Source organism: Polistes fuscatus, unplaced genomic scaffold (assembly GCF_010416935.1).
Source record: "Polistes fuscatus isolate 324 unplaced genomic scaffold, CU_Pfus_HIC Scaffold23, whole genome shotgun sequence".
NCBI classification, from domain to species: Eukaryota; Metazoa; Arthropoda; class Insecta; order Hymenoptera; family Vespidae; genus Polistes; species Polistes fuscatus.
The window spans coordinates 1,015,730-1,036,263 of NW_025113100.1; the positions used below are offsets into that span (position 1 = coordinate 1,015,730).

General features: G+C 28.6%; 2 protein-coding genes and 1 non-coding gene across 3 annotated transcripts in view; all 3 read left to right on the plus strand.

The window, feature by feature from the left end:
* Positions 1–19,202, plus strand: part of LOC122518175 (CCR4-NOT transcription complex subunit 6-like) — a gene marked incomplete in the record, with an annotated part of 788,395 nt that extends 769,193 nt beyond the window's left edge. Inside the window, 6 exon segments of the mRNA XM_043636924.1 lie at positions 1,245–1,396; positions 17,476–17,706; positions 17,812–17,989; positions 18,096–18,235; positions 18,337–18,436; positions 18,503–19,202. Of these exon segments, the coding sequence (XP_043492859.1) occupies positions 1,245–1,396; positions 17,476–17,706; positions 17,812–17,989; positions 18,096–18,235; positions 18,337–18,413 (778 nt within the window).
* LOC122518176 (protein YIPF5) lies at positions 15,758–16,953 on the plus strand. Its single transcript, XM_043636925.1, has 2 exons — positions 15,758–16,097; positions 16,167–16,953. The coding sequence occupies exons 1-2, from the start codon at positions 15,872–15,874 to the stop codon at positions 16,724–16,726; spliced, it is 786 nt and encodes a 261-aa protein (XP_043492860.1). The 5' UTR covers positions 15,758–15,871; the 3' UTR covers positions 16,727–16,953.
* Trnav-uac lies at positions 17,251–17,323 on the plus strand. The gene has a single exon. It is a non-coding gene; the product is annotated as a tRNA-Val (tRNA).
* Positions 19,203–20,534: the final 1,332 nt, after the last annotated feature.

Genomic DNA, 20,534 nt, shown 5'->3' on the forward strand with positions numbered 1-20,534 from the left:
TAATTTAAATTTATTTATTGGAATATATTTCATTTTTCTTTCATACTTCAATACTTTAACTTATCAATAAAATCATTTCATAAAATTGATTACTTCATCGATCAAACAATTTCACGTTTTATGAATAACACACACACACACACACACATATATATACAAAATTTAATTTTCCTATTTTCTTGAATTCCTTCCAATGAAATGAATATTTTCATTTTTTCCAATATACAATTGCGATCATCTTCGAAGTAATAAGGGCCTTCCCTTTACCTTTATCTTTGCCAAGAGTATTTATACAATCTCAGCACATCTGTTCTGCAACTGTGGGTGACGTTGATTCAATCTTGTTTACGAGTAACATTCCTGACGATGTTGGAAAAAGGATGGCAAGAAGAAAAAAAAAGAAAACGAAGAATATGGGGGTGGGGTAAGGTGGTGGGGAGGATGAGGGATGACTAGGGGGATTCGATGTTGGTGGGTGGTGGGAGGGGGACAGGGGATGATGGCTCGTAATGGGGATTCGGTGAAGAATATATTTTTCTCTCGACTATACGTGCCACAAATATCGGCAAAAGGAATGAGATTTTACACCATACACACACACACACACACACATACGCACAATATCTCGTACGTGATACGCCTTCTTACGAGATTTTTCCGACGACAAAAATCGCCATGGAAAGTGACGATGACGATGATGTTTTACTTGGAAATTGTAATCGATGGTTAACAAATTCATTAAACAAAATGGGGAAGAATAATTGAATAATTATCGATGAAAAATATTAGTTTCAAGTATACTATACTTAAAATGTATATTATATTATATTTATTTAATTATTTATATTTATTTTATATATAATTTTTTATATTCTATTTATATATTATAATTATATTATATGTATTTAATTATTTTGAATATCATAGACGCATATATGCGTTTGGTAAAAAATTTCAGCATGGATTATTGACGCGTATATGTTTTTTCTTAATATTCATGTAAAATCATGTAATGTGTTGAATTTTGGTCATATGAAAATTATATTCTAATAAGAAAGAAAAAATTGTAATTATTAAATATAATTTATTATTATAATCTGTGATTAATAATATCTCGCAATAATAATAAATTATTATGTATCTACAAAATAAATATTTGGTATGGTTTTTTTAGTTAAAAGTATTCAGTATTCAAATGATTGATAATAATTTGTTGTTTTTTTGTTTTTTGATTTATTTTACAGATTCACCTTGATAAAGGAGCATTTAGTCGAATTCAATCAATTGGCAATGGCTAATGCCGAAGGTTCGGACAATATGCTCAACCGAGTTATGCCCAAAGATAATATTGGATTGGCTGCTCTTCTTCGAATGAAGGAAGCCGCTTGGGACAACGGTGAGTATATTCATTTTTTTCTAATCAAATATATTGCACAAAACATAAAATAAATAGAACAAAAAATAATAACAAGAATTGAATTACGATAGTGATTTAATAATTTATCACAAAATGGAAAAAAAACAAAATAAAAATTATCAAGTTATTCTTACACGTAACATTATTTTCAATGAAATTAATTCAATATAATTCAATGTAATTTTGAATTTTTTTTTTGATATTGTCAAACTTGAATTATTAATATATAATGTTTATTTAATTAATTTTTAATATAATTAATTTTTAATATATAATGTTTAGTTTATTCAATTATTTCACATATAACATTATTTTAAATAATAATGAATGAATTAATACAATGTAATATTAATGATATCGTAAAAAATGAATTTTTTTATTTAAGGACGATTTGTCGGTACAATCGGAAACAAAAGTTAATGACATTTTCATCAAATCCATATCTCTTAATATCTGTTGAAATAGATGATTTAAACCAACTATTTTTTTTTTATAATTGAAATTTTGATATAAAGTTTCTAAAAGAATGAAATTTAGTGATCATTTTAATAATATTAAAATAAAAATCTCAATTTAAGTGAAAATTGTAAAATAACTTTTGTTTGTGACAGTTTGTGACTGTACGGTACAGTACAGTTATATCAAAATTTCAATTATAAAAAAAAATAGTTGGTTTAAATCATCTATTTCAACAGATATTAAGAGATATGGATTTGATGAAAATGTCATTAACTTTTGTTTCCGATTGTACCGACAAATCATCCTTAATATATATGAATTGAACGTGAATTGGGATTGCAGAATAGAAGGAAAATAGGGTGGGGGTGGGGGTAATAAAATTTCATCGAAAATAGTAAAACGATAATAATAAAATCCTTTAAAATCGTTTAACAATTGATTGTTCTAACGTCAAATAGAATGGAAGAAGAAATATAAAGAAAGAACAAAATAATATCGATTGTTTTTGTTTCTCTTTCTAATTACTTTTATCTTCTTTCTCGTCTTTATTATCTTCAGAAAATTCTTCCCCATTCGACCGTACTCAACCTTTTACGCTCATTAACTTCCACCCCCGTACCACCCCCCACTACTTCTTATTTGGTCTTTTCTTTTACTAACTACTCGAATTTACCGATACGATATCCTAATGGGGAACAAAGATATTTAATTGCAATAGATAAAAATGAGATAAAAATGAGATAAAAATGAAAGAAATGAAGTAAGTTAAAGTCTTGAAAATATGTAATCAAAGTTTTGGGGAAATTAACAAGAGGGATGTAATTATTGATAAATAATTGAGATAGGTGTATCATTATTTTATATCTTAATTATAATTATTATTATTATTATTATTAGAAACAAGGAGATAGAGAGAGAGAGAGAAAGAGATATTAAAAGAAAATATTTTAGGGAAATTTAACGAAGAATTATTCTTAATAAATAATTGAGAGATAGGTGTATCACATTATTTTATATCTCAATTATAATTATAATTATTATTATTATTGTTGTGTGTTTTATTTTCCTTTTTTTTATATTATATATGCTGTAATTATTATATAGGAAAGAAAGTTTTGAAAGAAAAAGGAACAAATTTCTACAAACTAAAGTAAAAAAATTAAATAAAATTAAAAAAAAAATTAAAATAAAATAAAATAAGAAGAAAATATAATTTTTCCACTACTCGTAGTAGACACTTAAAAACTTTTTCCTATGAGCATTTCAATAACTTCATCCAATTAATGTTTAAAAATCTTCCCTTGCTCTTCTACTTTTTTTTTCTTTCTTTCATCTTCTTCTTCTTCTTCTTTTTCTTCTCTGTTTTTCTCGTATACTCGATCGTTTTCTCATAATTCAAGGTAATCTACCAATTTTGTCTACGCGTTGCACGCGATCTTTGAAATACCTGACAATTAAGATCATTCTGACGAGAATATACGATTAAAAATAAATATGTTATCGAAATAACACGTTTTCAAATAGCATTTAGTAAATCCATGCAATTTCTTCATTGAAATATCATTCTCCACTAAAGTACATATAATTTTAATAAACTAAATATTCCATCTCGTTATTATATCAACCTAACACACGCGTAATAATTATATCTAAGAAGTAGCTTTATATAAAATACGAATTAAGAAGAAGATAGATACTTTCGTGGACAAAATAAAAAACAAAACCATTGATTCTAAAAAATAATAAGAAATAAAATATATAATATATAATAAAATTATTATATAACAGAATTATTATATAATAGTAAAATATTATATAATAAAAAATAAAATGATTTCTTTTTATTTCTTTTTTTTTATTTAGGTTCAAAACTTTTCAACTCACCCTCATATTTTCTTTTCTTTTTTTTTACTGTATAATATTATTATTATTATATTTGTATACATTTTGTGAAATAATTAAATATGAATGTTATTATTATTATTATTATTCGTAAAGAAAAAAATATAAATAAAATGTATAAATTCGTATAATAATAATAATAATAATTCGAACACATAGGAATATTATTCAACGTGTAGAATGAATATGATGATCCATCGACGCCATTGGCTCAAAATGGTTGACAAGATCTCTCTAATATCCCTTAGGGTATATCGCAAAGTATAATAATATATTCAGAAAATAAATCGTCCTTCCGGCGCCGGTAATCACGAAAGCCGCCTTCTATTTTCCTCGGATGTTGATGTTACCCATCCAACGAGCTTTTGCATCTTTGTTGCTAACTCATCCTCGGTTGTAACAGGATTTAACCAATTACGTTGAAGCATACGTACCGTCACTTCAATACATTAGAATCTATATACTCTTACACAAAGATTTACTACCATTCTCAGATTATTTATCAAATATTTTTAAATATATATTTACTATTTTTTATATTTCATTCATATATATATATATATATATATATATTTATTTTTAAAAATATTTTTATATTTTATATTTAAAAAAAAATAAATATAAATATTTTATATTTATTTTATAATTTATTTTAAATTATTAATTATTATATATTTTAATTATTAATTATATATATATTTTTATCTAATATTAAAATGAAAGTTTTTCATTTATATCTACGATTGAAAATATATATTGTTTTTTTATTTTCTAATTTGCAAATACTTCGATTAATTTAACATTCAAATTTATTTACTTTAATTTTACATTAACTATATATATTTTTTTTTAATTTACAATACAATACGTGATAAACTTTTTCAATATTATTTTTTTATTATAATAGAAAAAAATAAATAAATTTATCTATTTTTATAATCGCGTAATATTTCAAAACTTACAATTAGACAAAATCATTCAACGATTAGAACGAATTATGATATTATTATACCTAACATAATATAACATTATTTGTCCTATTAGACATTAATAGTAAGATCCTATCAAAAAGATCTATTTAACCGGATATATCGATCAAACTTCGAATACAAGTCTGCACTATTTTAAAGTTAAGATTAATATATACAAAGGGGGAGAGGGGGGGGTTTGAAATAACTCGACTCGAGAGTATGGAATAATTTTCTTATGAGATTTCTGATAAATTACACCACTCTCTCTCTCTCTCTCTTTCTCACTCGTTTTCTCTGAAAACTTTTTTTTAAACCAATCAGTAACATGACGTAGTCTCATCATCCTATATCGGGTTCGGGTAAAACTCAGCCGACAACCAGTCCCGTATTACGCGTTTCCCAGTTGTCGAACGTTTAATTAATTGCCAGCAATTCTACTATAGTATAGCAATCTATATGAAACGTATAGATATCGATAGGAAACCCCGTCGAGGTTTCAAACCTGGTTGAGTTCCAATAGGAAAATGAAGTGGTTCACGAGTTCACTGAACAATCCTAGCCAGTAACCAAGGATTTAGAGAAGTGAAGCTTTATAACTCGTTTTCTGAACTACCAATCCTATCTGTCAATTATACGAGACCCCTTTTTGGTTCTTTTTTTTTGCTCTTTATTCCCCTACCGTCATTTCTTTCTTTTTATGAAGTTATTTTATATTTGATTTTTTTATCTCTCTTTTTTTATTTTTCTCTATAGAAACTTATAAACTTATGTGACTAATTAATTATAATTATTATTATAATTAATTTTAATCATATCATATAATTAATTAAATATATCTCACTTTGGTATTAATTTTTTCTGAAATATTAATTCGTGCATTCTTAATTTTCTTTTTTTTTTTGTATTATTGTTATATCATTTAATATTATATCTATTATAATTATTTATAAATAAATTTTGATATTAAAAATACGATGAATAATAAAAGTTTGTCGAAATATTTCGAATGATACATTTTCGTTCATATAAGAAATGAAAATATTAGAAAATATGAATTACTAAAAAGTATTTCCATTTATTATTCAATATTATCTATTCTAATTATTCATATATATAGATAAATTTAAATATTAAAGATATTAAATAAAAATAATGAAGAATAAAACTAATATCGAAATATTTGCGATAATTTAAATACACACACACAACTACACACACACACACATATATACATATTTTTATTTTTGCATACGATATGAAAAGGGAGTGATTGTTGTTATATCATTCAATATTATATCTATTATAATTATTTATAAATAAATTTTGATATCAAATATACGATGAATAATAAAAATTTGTCGAAATATTTCGAATGATACATTTTCGTTCATATAAGAAATGAAAATATCAGAAAATATGAATTACTAAAAAGTATTTGTATTTATTATTCAATATATATCTATTATAATTATTCATAGATAAATTTAATATTAAAGATATTAATAAAATAATGAAGAATAAAACTAATATCGAATATTTGCGATAATTTAAATATACACACAACACACACACACATATATATACATATTTTTATTTTTGCATACGATATGAAAGGGAGTGATTGTTGTTATATCATTCAATATTATATCTATTACAATTATCTATAAATAAATTTTGATATTAAAAATACGATGAATAATAAAAGTTTGTCGAAATATTTCGAATGATACATTTTCGTTCATATAAGAAATGAAAATATTAGAAAATATGAATTACTAAAAAGTATTTCCATTTATTATTCAATATTATATCTATTATAATTATTCATAGATAAATTTAAATATTAAAGATATTAAATAAAAATAATGAAGAATAAAACTAATATCGAAATATTTGCGATAATTTAAATATACACACAACACACACACACACATATATACATATTTTTATTTTTGCATACGATATGAAAAGGGAATGAAAGAAAACAACAAAAAATAAATCTGAAGTTTGAAATGGTTACATAAATGAGTTTAAATTCCAAATGAGTAAGAGAACCGGTAATAATTCTGATAGATAAAACACGCGTGGGTTGTGTATTATTTATATACCCGTAGAGAAGATGCGATTATTTGCGTGGCAGCAAGAACATATATATATGTGTGTGTGTATATATATATATATGTAAATATATAAATACATATATCTAAAGTTGACGTATCGGCAGTCCGTGCTATGTCTCGTGCAAGACATCGAACTGAACTAATTGTATAGACGTGATTTAAGGTAGTCCATTTTAAAGATGACTACAGGCGGTGCGAGCAACCGCGAAATTCCATTGGCTGATAAGTTATTCCAATACTTCTCCCAACAAGTAATATGTAAATTTCTAAGTATTAACTTGTGAAAAAAAATGAAAAGGAAAGAAAAATAACTAACTGTTTGGAATGTATTGCGTGAGAATTCGACGATGGAATTTATTTCAAAGTATCGAGTAGTTCTCTAAGCATATCGAATTATAAATCGGTGCAATTTCAATTAGAAAAAGAAAAAGAAAAAGGGAAAATATAAAAAAAATAGATAAAGTATTAAAAATTACATATATATATATATATATATATTGTTTATACCGTTAACTGGTTAATGATTCGTACATTTACCGATTAGTCATGCATTCGCGAGATTTCAATTGAAATTTTATTAAAAACGTAAGTGTGTATTATAAAAAATAATGGAATTTATTTAACAGTATATATCGAGTTTCAAAGTATAAATCAACGTAAACTTTTTCAATTAAACAAAATATTTGTATCTATATACCGATTTATAAATCATTAGTTATAAACCTTTGCAAGATTCTAATTCAAATTTCATTCATAAAACATAGAACTAAATAAAAAAATAATAGAATTTATTGAATAGTATCAAGTTGAAAATATAGTCAACGTAAACTTTTTCAATTAAACAAAATATCTTTATCTATACCGATTTATAAATCATACGATAGTTATAAACCTTCGTAAGATTCCAATTCAAATTTCATTCATAAACGTAAGATTTAATAGAAAAAATAATAGAATTTATTTAATAGTATCAAGTTGAAAATATTAGTCAACGTAAACTTTTCAATTAAACAAAATATCTTATCTATACAACCGATTTATAAATCATACGATTAGTTTAAACCTTCGCAAGATTCGAATTCAAATTTCATTCATAAAACGTAAGATTTAATAAAATAATAGAATTTAGTGAATAGTATCAGTTGAAAATAAGTCAACGTAAACTTTTTCAATTAAACAAAATATTTTTATCTATATATCGATTTATAAATCATACAATTAGTTATAAATCTTTACAAGATTCTAATTCAAATTTCATTCATAAACATAGAACTAAATAAAAAAAATATAGTAGAATTTATCTAATAATATCAAGTTGAAAATAAGTCAACGTAAACTTTTTCAATTAAACAAAATATCTTTATCTAAATACCGATTTATAAAATCACGATTAGTTAAAAACCTCTACAAGATTCTAATTCAAATTTCATTCATAAAACATATAACTAATAAAAAAATAATAGAATTTATTGAATAGTATCAAGTTGAAAATATAAGTCAACGTAAACTTTTTTAATTAAACGAAGTATATACATTTACCGTATATATATTAATTAAAAAATTGAAATTAAAAATTTACATATATATGTATATGTATATACCGTAAGATTTAACGATTTATAAATTATACGATTTAGTTATACACCTTGGAAAAGATTCTAATTCAAATTTCATTAAAAATATAAATGTGTATTATAAAAAATAATAGAAATTATTTAACAGTATATATCGAGTTTCAAAGTAAAGATTAACGTAAACTTTTTCAATTAAACAAAATATTTTATCTACATACCGATTTATAAATCATACGATTAGTTATAAACCTTCGCAAGATTCTAATTCAAATTTCATTCATAAAACATAGAACTAAATAAAAAAATAATAGAATTTATTGAATAGTATCAAGTTGAAAATATAAATCAACGTTAACTTTTTCAATTAAACAAAATATTTTTATCTATACACCGATTTATAAATCATACGATTAGTTAAAAACCTCTACAAGATTCTAATTCAAATTTTATTCATAAAACGTAAGATTTAATTAAAAAATAATAGAAATTTATTTAATAGTATCAAGTTGAAAATATAAGTCAACGTAAACTTTTTCAATTAAACAAAATATCTTTATCTATATACCGATTTATAAATCATACGATTAGTTATAAATCTCTGCAAGATTCTAATTCAAATTTCATTCATAAAACATAGAACTAAATAAAAAAATAATAGAATTTATTGAATAGTATCAAGTTGAAAATATGTCAACGTAAACTTTTTCAATTAAACAAAGTATATACATTTACCGTATATATATTAATTAAAAAATGTAAATTTAAAAATTTACAGTATATATCTATATGTATATATACCGTAAGATTTAACGATTTATAAATTATACGATTTAGTTATACACCTTGGAAAAGATTCTAATTCAAATTTCATTGAAAACATATACGACCGATAAAATGTATCGAACAAGAAAGAAAGAAAGAAAGAAAAAAAGTAAAAAGTAAAATAGAAAAGAAAGATCGTTAAAAAGCGTAAGGTTAACGGCATAGTACTAGACGCACGCGTATCCTTCCGTGGCTAGTTAACAGAATAAAATTATGCACGAGTTTAAAAGGTCTTTCCTTAATGGGTTTTATCGAGAGAAGGAAGGAAGGAGGAGTCAAGAAAAGGGGAGCGAGAGAATCCGTGCTGCTGCTGCTGCTGCAGCTGTTTCATAGCCACGATAACTACCGTGTGATATTGAATGGGTAGAGAAAGGTAATGTAGCTTCCGAGTACAAAAAGATAGGTTGGGATAAAACCTGGAAGCTCATGGGGAGGTATATAAAGGAAGGATTTCTAGCATATAGGTTTAAACCACGTAACAGTTCTAAAGAAAAACGGGAGAAACCTTGATGATGGCTAAAGGCCCTTCTTCTTCTTCTTCATGGTCGATAGGGCCGATATTATTGGCTATGGATACTTTGATTTGCCGTTTTAATTTACGATTTAATTTCTGAGATAATCAAAAAAAATAATAGCAAACAAAAGTATCGATTAGTATCGAAAGTTTTGTCAACTAAACGCGAATTATCATCTATCACATCGGTTAATTGTTTCATTTAAATCAATTTGTTGTGTGTTCACGTCCTATTGTAATCTGAATCTGAATACTGAAATACTGTAATCTGAAAATATGTGCTAATTTGTAAAACGTACATTGTAATTGTACAAAGTATACTGTTCACTATCCAATTGATTTTAAATCTCACATTCTATCACGAAGTATCGATAGTTCGACTATTAAAACATCATTCACATCAGATACACATCATTTCAACAAACAATTAATAATATCAATGAAACAAATATTACTACTATTAACCACTGAATTTGACTTACATTAGAATCAATCTTACATACCGAGAGATGATCGAATAAACAATTTATTTAAAATTAAAAAAGAATAAAAAAAAATAAGTAACATTTAAAACCGGTCGCGTAGAGGATATTCAACAACGTTAGTATATTTTAGTATATCTCCGATGAAGCAAGCAAGCAAGCAACCAACCAACCAGCAGCAACAGCAGCAAGGTACTCAGGAAAATTGGACCACCTGGTGGCCTCTCGGGAATGAGCGTGAATTCTATACCCTTGTGGTAGAGAGAAAGAGATAGATAGATAGATAGATAAAGAGAGTCAGAGAGAGAGAGAAGGAGAATAAGGAAAGGGATAGAAAGAGAAGAAGAGAATCGGAACCGAGGCGATCGTGTCCCGCCAGTAGACGTTTCAATAACGTAACTCCGCGCGAGGAGCATTAATTGAGGAGAGAGAGAGAGAGAGAGTCGCTCGGCAATATGGGTGCTCCCATTACGTGAATAAATCACCCCAGATTAGAATGGAGGGTGGTATACCACCTCTAGCCAGTTGCCTTCGACTCGTAGGTGTGTACCGTTCTCGTTGGTGGTAGTGTTGGTGCCGCAACAACAACCGATCGCGAGAATCCACCAGCACCACCAACCCCCCCACCCCCACCCATTCCACTCGTGTACGTCCCGTTCCACCAGGACACGCCGGTTCGAACCGGAGGTCCTCGTAAATTACCCAACGAATCAATATCGTCCTCTTCCCTGCTTCAATCTATACCCAACACCACACACCACCATCACCACCATCACCCAACGCAAAACCTCCCTCCCTCCCTCCCTCCCTCTCTACCTGGTCGGCTTGGTTCTCCAAGAAGAGAGAAAGAGATGAAGTGTGTGTGTGTGTGTGTGTGCTTTTATCGGCCGTACGATTTCCAGGGATACGCAAGTGGTAGTAGTAGTAGTGATGGTGGTAGTAATAGTAACGTGGGGGGCTTTTACGGAATATATCCTAGCTTTAGAGTATATCGTACGGATATTCCACGGAAACGGACGTTTAACGTCTACGAACTTCGGGAATATTTACTGCCTTTCCCAAAGGAAGAAAGATGAGAGAGAGTGAGAGAGTGTGTGAGAGTGTGAGAGTGGAGAAGAGAGAAGCAAAGTGGTAGGAAACTTTCGATCACCCCTTTCGATTCATTCGATCCATTGCGAAACTCTCGCTCTCTCTTTCTCTTTCTAAAGTTTTTGTTGTTTGTTTGTTTTCTCTAATCGATTTACGATCGGTTCAACGCGACGGATTTTTTCCGAAATGTTATCACACACACACAAACACACATAGAAAGAGACTCGTCGAAAATTTATTAAGCCGTTTTCTTGTTTGTTTGTTTTTTTCTTTAATCATTTGCTCGTTATACATAATTAATTATATTTTTTTCGTTTACGAAATAAGAAAATTTGACTCGTTTAATAATCTCGATGATTCATTCTTTGCGATATAGAATTTATTCGGATAATAAAATTAAAAATGCTAGGAAAAATAAGATTGTCGCTATAAAACAACCGTCCGATTGTTTGCAACAATGTTGATGAACACGTAATTGGCATACTTGTTGAATACTTGAATACTTTGTGAATACTTGAAGATATTTTTTATCAATTGCTTTTACATAAATAAGACGAAAATATAATAATTAAACCTATGCGCATACACCATGCATATACGGTGCATCAGAAAGGTGGTGGGACACTTTTAATCCCAAACGGGGGGCCCCCCAATGAATTAAAATAATATTCATTCTCGTACCTTGATTTTCATTCTTCTTCTTCTTCTTCTTCCTCTTCTCTCGTTCCCAGCATCCTACTTATACAACTAAAGAATTTAATTTTATCGAGAGGGTGAGAAGGGGGTGGGAAAAGAAAACAACAACAAAAAATCAAGATTAAATTCCAAATGAATCGTCCCTTATAGTCGAAAGCCAATATCGCATCGATAATCGGATTTCGTGACTGCACCATCACCACCATCACCACCACCACCACGTCCCCTATTGTGCGTGAACGTGGTGCATCATTTTTCTCTTTCTCTCTTTCTCTCGTGTAGTATTTTTTACACAAACAATCCGGTTTCGAGGGATAGAATGAGAAAAGGATAAAAACGTGAACATTATTTCACGTGTATATAGAACCCTAAAATGATTAAAGATTGTTTCGTGATTCTATTTCTCATGGGGTAGAATGGGATGGGAGGGGAGGACAACAGATGTTTTACCATCTCTCTTTCTCTCATTACTACTGTTATGCTTCTTTTTTCTTTTTTTTTTTACGAGGAATATGTTCCACTTCTTCTTCTTCTCTTATTTCTTTTTATTTTTCTTATTTATTTCTTCTTTTGATTCTTCTCATACCCCATTCACAACAACAACAACAACAACAATAACCACCACATATCACCAAACATATCACCATACTAGTTGAAGCTCAAGAAAGTGTTCTCCTTTCGTTGCTGTTAATCCCCCCTACACCCCCACCCCCCTCTACCCCCTCACAGAACGAAAATTGCGACCATCACGCACATAAGCTTGCTTCTTTTGCGGGGGTAAGTAAGTATAATATACTAACGTTGAAAGCTTTACCGATTAAACAACTTCTTCATCATTAATTATAGTCTTGCGAGTAGAACAAACAAACGAAGGAACGAACAAACAAATAAAGAAAGAAAGAAAGAAAGAAAGAAAGAAAGAAAACGAACGAATACATATGGTTTTTCCTTTTTCTCGTTCTACTTTTGCAACAACTTCCCACCCCTACTCCTACCCCTATCCCCACCAAGTAATTTGACCGACGAGCTTATCTCGTTTATTTTCTTCTTTTCTTATTTCCCTCAATCTTTCCCCCCCTGTCAAGATCCACCCAACCACCGACGCGTATAAATGTTTTATTTATCTTTAACGATATAAATGATAAAATATGAGATAATATTTGATTGAGTACGTACGTTCTTATTATCGAACAAGTTTTATATTATAATGGGGGTGGGGGGACAATAAAAACAATAACGAATTTGACTATAAAAATAAAAAAAGAAAATAAAAAAAAATTATTTATTGCTCGTTCGATTGGAGTGTGTGTGTGTCATTGGTTGCTTTTGTTATATATTTAATACAACTATTTTCTCGCCCAATTTTTTCTAATCCGAACTACCAAAAAAAAGGGGTAGGAGAGAGGGAGGGAGTACACATTCGTACGTTCGATTAATCCGTTCTCTGTTCTTTTTTTCTCTCTCTCTTTTTTTTTTTTGCTCTCTTTTAAACGCGAATTAATCCTCATAGTATTGTTCTAGTGTTTTCTTGTCGCTTTTGTTTTGTTTTGTTTTGTTTTGTTTCTTTCCTATTTTTTTTCTTTTGTTGTTGTTGTTGTTGTTTTTCTCTTTTTTTTTTCTTTTTATTTTTGTTTTGTTATCCGAACAAAACACTGTTATCGTATCCGTCACGCTTCGGTAAATATTACAACGCTGATTCTGCTTCACTTCTCTCTTCTCTTTCTTTCTCATGTTTCAAACAACAACCTGTGCACGCGGAACAACGTAACCGAGAAAAGCATTTATTTAAACGATGGAATTGAAATTCACGTTATCTGGATATATCGCACCGTGTCATTGCAAACGACGTACGGTTCGTATATATATATATATATATATATATATATGCAACATGCTGCATATATATATATATATGTTCGATGAGTAAACAAAATCCGAATCGTTCTACTTCGAGAGCCATAACGCCGATAATTTTCATTTGGAATGTCAATAGATACATTCCCACCGGGTTCATACCCAGGGTTTCATTCGTAGGTACGATCGTCGATAGGAAAACCCTGAACGAAAATTCGATGAAATATGCATTATATCGGAAAATAAAACAGAAGAATCGATAACGTTCAATATCCATAATTATCACATTATACATATACGTATATATACTATACTATTATATACATAAAATACTATATACTATTATATACACTATTTTAACCAAAAGTTTGGAATCCTTATATTCAGTAAAACAAAATATATTATATAAACAAAATGAACATATTCTAAGTTATTTGGCAATTTAGTTTCTCAAACATTTTTCATTCCATGATTCTCTTATAGAAATTGTCATAAATGTTACGATAGAAAATTTCATACCGATCATTAAATTACCTTAAAACTATATAAATTGCATATGAATCTAAATGTTGCAATCTTTGAAATAAATATAATTAAATCATAAATATAAGTACATACAATTATTTTCTCAAAAATCATATAAACGATTACAAACTTTTGGCTGATACAATTTAATCGTCCTGATAAAAGATAATATCGCAACACGCGTTAGAATATTTTCCTAATATTTAGACTAATATTCTCTTTGTCTCTCTCTCTCTTTCTCTCTCTTGTTAAACTCTTGCTACCCGTTAGAGGTCGATTTCTTCGTGTTATTCGACCACCGACGCCTTGTAACTCTCGCTTAATTGCTCAGGGAGATAACGCTTGCCTCCTGGCTAATTGCAAATAGACGAACTAACTGCATAATACTTGGGTTTGTTACGATCCCTCTCTCTCTCTCTCTTTCTGCCATGTAAGAGAACAAGTTATCGCACTGATTTCCGGCGATGGAGGCACTCAGGCGTTAATTTAGAATGACCATCCTAGGGATACCACCTCATACCGTTAGCATCTCTTTTATTGCGATCACTTTACTTCCTGCCACGTGCCAAGGATTACTTAGGACATAAGTGAGTTAATATTGCGTAGGTGCTGAGTCACGCACGATCTTCTCTTATTTCTCTTTATCTTTCTCTCTCATAGGATTTCTAATTCCAAAGTAAAGAGAAAGAGAAAGAAAATATCGTTTTTCATCCCCCCACCTCCTCTGTTCTCCTCTTCTTGTTCTTCTATTTACCAAAGTTTACATGAGCCAGGTGTGTTTCTTTTAATCACTTCAAAAAGCTTTTAGAAATATAATGTACAAATGATATTATACGTAGATATAACTGTATTAAGAAAATATTCATTGAATTATTATACAGACCTTGATAATATGCTTCTTTTCTTATTTGTTGTATCTTCTTCTGGAAATGGTGGTTTTCACAAAGTGGGGTAGTCTTGTCTTGAAGATCATCATGGTGTGCTGCTCCTTTTTCTTTTAAGAACCTACAATATTTAACTTTTTGTTCATTTGATTTTAAACACAGGTTTCTATCGATTTGAATAAGATTTAATTAGAGTATCTAATTGATTTAATTTATTTCTATTTATAGAAAACAAAAGAAATAAATGTATTCGGTAAACTTGACACAAGGATTGATAAATTGTAAATCGAGAAAAATGGCGCGTGAAGTTAGCGTCGGTATACCACCGTCGATATACCACCGTCGATATACCACCGTCGGTATATTTAATTTACAGTTTTCTGTAATGATTATACAAATAGCGATATCTATAGAATTTTATTTGAACTAGGAATGAATCTTAAACGACAATGATCTTACTGGTTCTCGATTCGTAACGTCAACGAAGTTATTTTTCTGTTACTGTTTGAGGAAGAAACTTACAAATAAACACACGTTTTAAAAGACTAATCAAATTATCAATATGTCTGGTTACACTGGACAAGACAATTTTTGGGCTCAGCCGGATACCCAGAATCCTTATAAACCCGAGCTACGCTATTTCGAACCACCTAACCCACAATCAGAGTTTCATACTTATACTACAGAAGAACTATCTCAATACAATGTTTATTCGCCTAAAAGTTATTTAGATCCAACGCAGGGTTCTTATGGCGGTGAAATGTTTCCGCAAGATGATTTTACTAAAGGTATTATAACGTACGATAAGAAATATTGTATACATATTAGAAAGGTTATTGAACAAATTATACTCATAGGTGACCACGGTTTTGGAGACGAAGAAGTAGAACCACCGTTGTTAGAAGAACTTGGTATTGACCCTGATCGGATTATACAAAAGACATTGGCCGTACTAAATCCGTTTCATAGGAGAGGACAAATTGACGATGCTAATTATCTTCTTCAAGATTCCGATTTGGCTGGACCGGTTACATTTTGTTTAGCTCTTGCCGCATTCCTTCTTTTAGCCGGTTCCAAAGCTCATTTCGGTTACGTCTACGGTCTAGCAACAATCTCATGTTTAATGATGTACATTCTTCTAACATTAATGAGTAGTACCAATAATATTACTTTATTATCTGTGGCATCTGTATTAGGATATTGTTTATTACCTGTTGTAGTACTTTCAGCATTTAGTATTTTTACTACTCTTCGTGGTACAGTTGGTTTAGTTTTCGCAGCTTTGGCTGTGGCTTGGGCTACTCTGTCGGCTTCTCGACTTTTGTCTACCATGTCTGGAGAAAATAATCAGCGTCCTCTTATAGCATATCCTTGCTTTCTTCTTTACGGAGTGTTCACTTTAATTATCATTTTTTAAATGATGAATCTATGAAAATTATGTTACATATTTATTATATATCCAACTTTTTTATTCTTAAACAAATCAAAACTTTTAATTAATTATTTTGTATTGTAAACCTAACATACTCCCACAATTGCAATAATTTGTCTTTTAGATATATAAATACAAATAAAGTGTATATAATTTTATTAAAACTAGAATGAGATATATATTTAAATACAACATTTGACTATAAACAATAACATTCATTATTCTTTTTTTCTTTTTTAAGAAATTATTTAAAACTGTAAATGCATGTAACAAATTAAAAAAAGAAAAAACATTTGTTATAATTTGTAAATAAATTTCTTCTATAAAATATATATATGCGCAATCTTTATTATAATTTTTAATTTCGATGTTTTCAAATAAAAAAAAAATTATATTATTATATCTTAAAGTCTAATTCTTGTTTATTAAAAAAGTTTATTATTGGTTAATTTTTTCTTTTTGTAAATTATTAGAGAACCTGTTCTATTTATAACTCAAACCTTCCATCGGGTTCCGTAGTGTAGCGGTTATCACGTCTGCTTTACACGCAGAAGGTCGCCAGTTCGATCCCGGCCGGAACCAAGCTTCTCTTTTTTTTTTTTTTTTTTTAAGTACAAATTTTTTGACAAAATATTTTTATCTTTGTAATTAATAATAATATTAATAATAAATAATTTTGTCGTATTATATTATTTTATCTCGTTATTAAATGCGATTATAATTTATATGCACAGGTCTGCCATCAGATCCAGCACAAGTACAACAGCCCATTTTAGTTTGCACAGCCCACATTCATTGGGATCCTGAATTTTGTGATGTTAAATTGATACAAACTATGATGTTAAGTAATGAATTACGTTCCATTTTGGACCAAGCTGGCCAGTCTTTCCGACCTGGTCATAAGCCTGATTCTTCCAACGTGCAGCTTTTACTTTGTGGCGATTTTAATTCCCTACCTGATTCAGGTAAATCGTTTTAATATTATATATTTAAAAGAAAAAAAAAATCTGTAGTATTAAATAATTACTAATAAATAATTCTTCTTTTTTTTTTTTTACATTGAAAACTAGGTGTCATTGAATTTCTAACATCCGGACGCGTTGCAGCTGATCATCGCGATTTTAAGGAATTAGCTTATAAATCATGCTTACAAAAGATCTCTGGTTGCGATAAACCAAATGAATTTACACATTCTTTTAAACTTGCATCTGCCTACAGTGAAGATATTATGCCTTACACTAATTACACGTAAGCTACAAATATATTCGTTTAATATCAGAAGAAGAAAAAACAAAGAAATTAATTTTTATTGATTTTATTGAGATAAATAAAAAAATTCTCCTTCTTCTTGCAGGTTTGATTTCAAAGGCATAATAGATTACATTTTCTATTCTAAACAAAGTATGGTACCTTTAGGATTGCTAGGACCGTTGAGCGCAGAATGGTTTAGAGAACATAAAGTGGTAGGTTGTCCCCATCCGCATGTACCATCCGGTAAGTTCGTTATAATTTTTTTAAATATAAAACAAAAGAAAAGAAAACAGTACTAGTAAGTAGTATATAAAAATAAATAATATTAATATTTGTTTTCACAGACCACTTTCCATTGTTAGTAGAACTAGAAATGACACCAACAGTAGGAACAAGCAACGGTTTGATCTCACGCAGGTAGCAGCCGCTGCGATCTAGACCCAAGTAATAACAAGGGAATGATATAAAATAATAAAAATAAAATCTTTATCACTCCTTCTCTTACTTCAGGCTCTAGTAATATCACTCGCAGTCGACTACTATTCTAATAGCGAATATTACGAATACTCCACATTGCCGCACATTCAACATGCTGACAGACATATTGATGAATTATTCTAATGACCAGGTGAAGGGAGTCGTGTTGTAATGCGTTTAGCCCATGTATAGTGTATTGCATTTTTAAGACCTAACTTCCCATGTTAAGAGTAACCATAAAACTCTCTCTATTACCATCATAATATGTAGATACCTATTTTCCTACAAAAAAAAAAAATGATATTCCGATCAAGCCTCTGTGATATCGTCATTAACAATTGGAACAATTTCACATATTTATTATTAACTTAACAAGCTAGTATCTACTAGAAAACAAATCCTAATCTCTTCCTAAATGTCATTACAACATTCTCCAAGCCAACTTTTGATAAGAATGCTGCCATCCAATGACAAATTGTATTTTTAAACGAAAGAAAACAAAAAAAAAAGTAATGAAAACATACACGCTATACTGGGCTGTGCGAAGTGATCGGAGTTGACTTAACAATTTCAATGCAAGTACAAATCTGTTCTTATTGGCCACGTATATTGATAATGATAATGTTATATAAGGAAATAGATGATATTTGTAGCAAATGTAATTGTAAGTATGGTAAAATGTAACGATGTTCGTCTATCATAGTAAAACATTGAGATATCAGTTGACCATTCATCATTAGGTATTTTCAATTCCAATTTATTAATAGATAAATATCTCAAATCCAATTTACTACTTGATAATTCAGTTGTAAAGTAGATAAATATCATATAGGTAATAAATAATACGAAATGTTCATATTTGTACAACTGCATTTCTTTTTTGTTTCTTTTTTTTTTCTTTTTTTTTTCGTCAAACAAACAAAAAAAATATATATATATATACATACATACGTATTACTTGACGAAACGTTTCATGTAAAAAATGTATTATCATTATAAATTGGGAAAATAAGATTGACTGTTATTAATTAAACTATTTTCTTTTTCTTTTTTTTTTTTGAAAATATATCAAAAATAAAACAATTTGTTATAAGTACAATGATTACTATAGTTACCATATGTAAAATTCATAGAGACACACAACTGAATTATGCAAGTAATCGATAAACATTTATTTGTCAAAGACGTATGTGTAGTAAATGTTGTATAAAGTAGACTATTATCTCTCTTATAGTTTTAATTAACGATCGTAGATATGACATTCTGAATTGTACATTTATTCATTCGCAATACATTTTTCATGTGACAGAAAATATGGTCCTTGAAAGAAACACAAAAAATGTATTTAAACTTTATATAGCTTATTGACTTCAGGCCTAACGTAACACATTAATAATATTTCTCTTGCAATATATTTAAAGTAAAACATTTCAATCGCAACAAATACATAGTCATTATAATATCATTTTAACTAAATAGTAAAGTAATAGTATATAAAATAAAATAAAATATATAAATAATTTGTTTTCACCTTAAAACGAGATATAAAGTTGATGAAATTTCATCCAAATGTGCTCTTTTTATTTTTTTTCATAATTAAAGGGCTTGTTTAGAATGAGAGAATAAATTAACAGGACCTTCATTTAATTTTTAAAAACTTGTCGAAAAAACAATATCAATGGTTTTGTAGCAATTGAATGTTTCATAATATAATAAATATAGGTGAATCCTATATAGTATAATAGATTATTGTAATAATATTTGTTGTGAAGAGAAAACATATGTTAGTTTTATGAATGTTTTGTCATCGAACGTGTTTTATTTAATTATTACAAAACAAAACAAAAAAGAAACACAAAGTTTTCACGAATTCATACGAATGCTAATCGACTGCAATATATTAAAGAAAAAAAAAAAAAAAGAAGAATAAAAAAAGAAACGAAGAAAAAGGATTAAAAAAGAACAACCATCTCTCTTACGCGGACGAATAGATTACGTTATAATAAAGAAATTTATATCAGCATTTAAAAAAACACTAGGTATTTATAAAAACTTTTTAAATATA

Excerpts from the sequence above, each read along its gene's own strand:
- LOC122518176 (XM_043636925.1), top strand. The coding sequence starts at position 15,872 with ATGTCTGGTTACACTGGACAAGACAATTTTTGGGCTCAGCCGGATACC. Across the intron at positions 16,098-16,166 it reads GCAAGATGATTTTACTAAAG|GTGACCACGGTTTTGGAGAC; the intron begins GTATTATAACGT and ends TTATACTCATAG.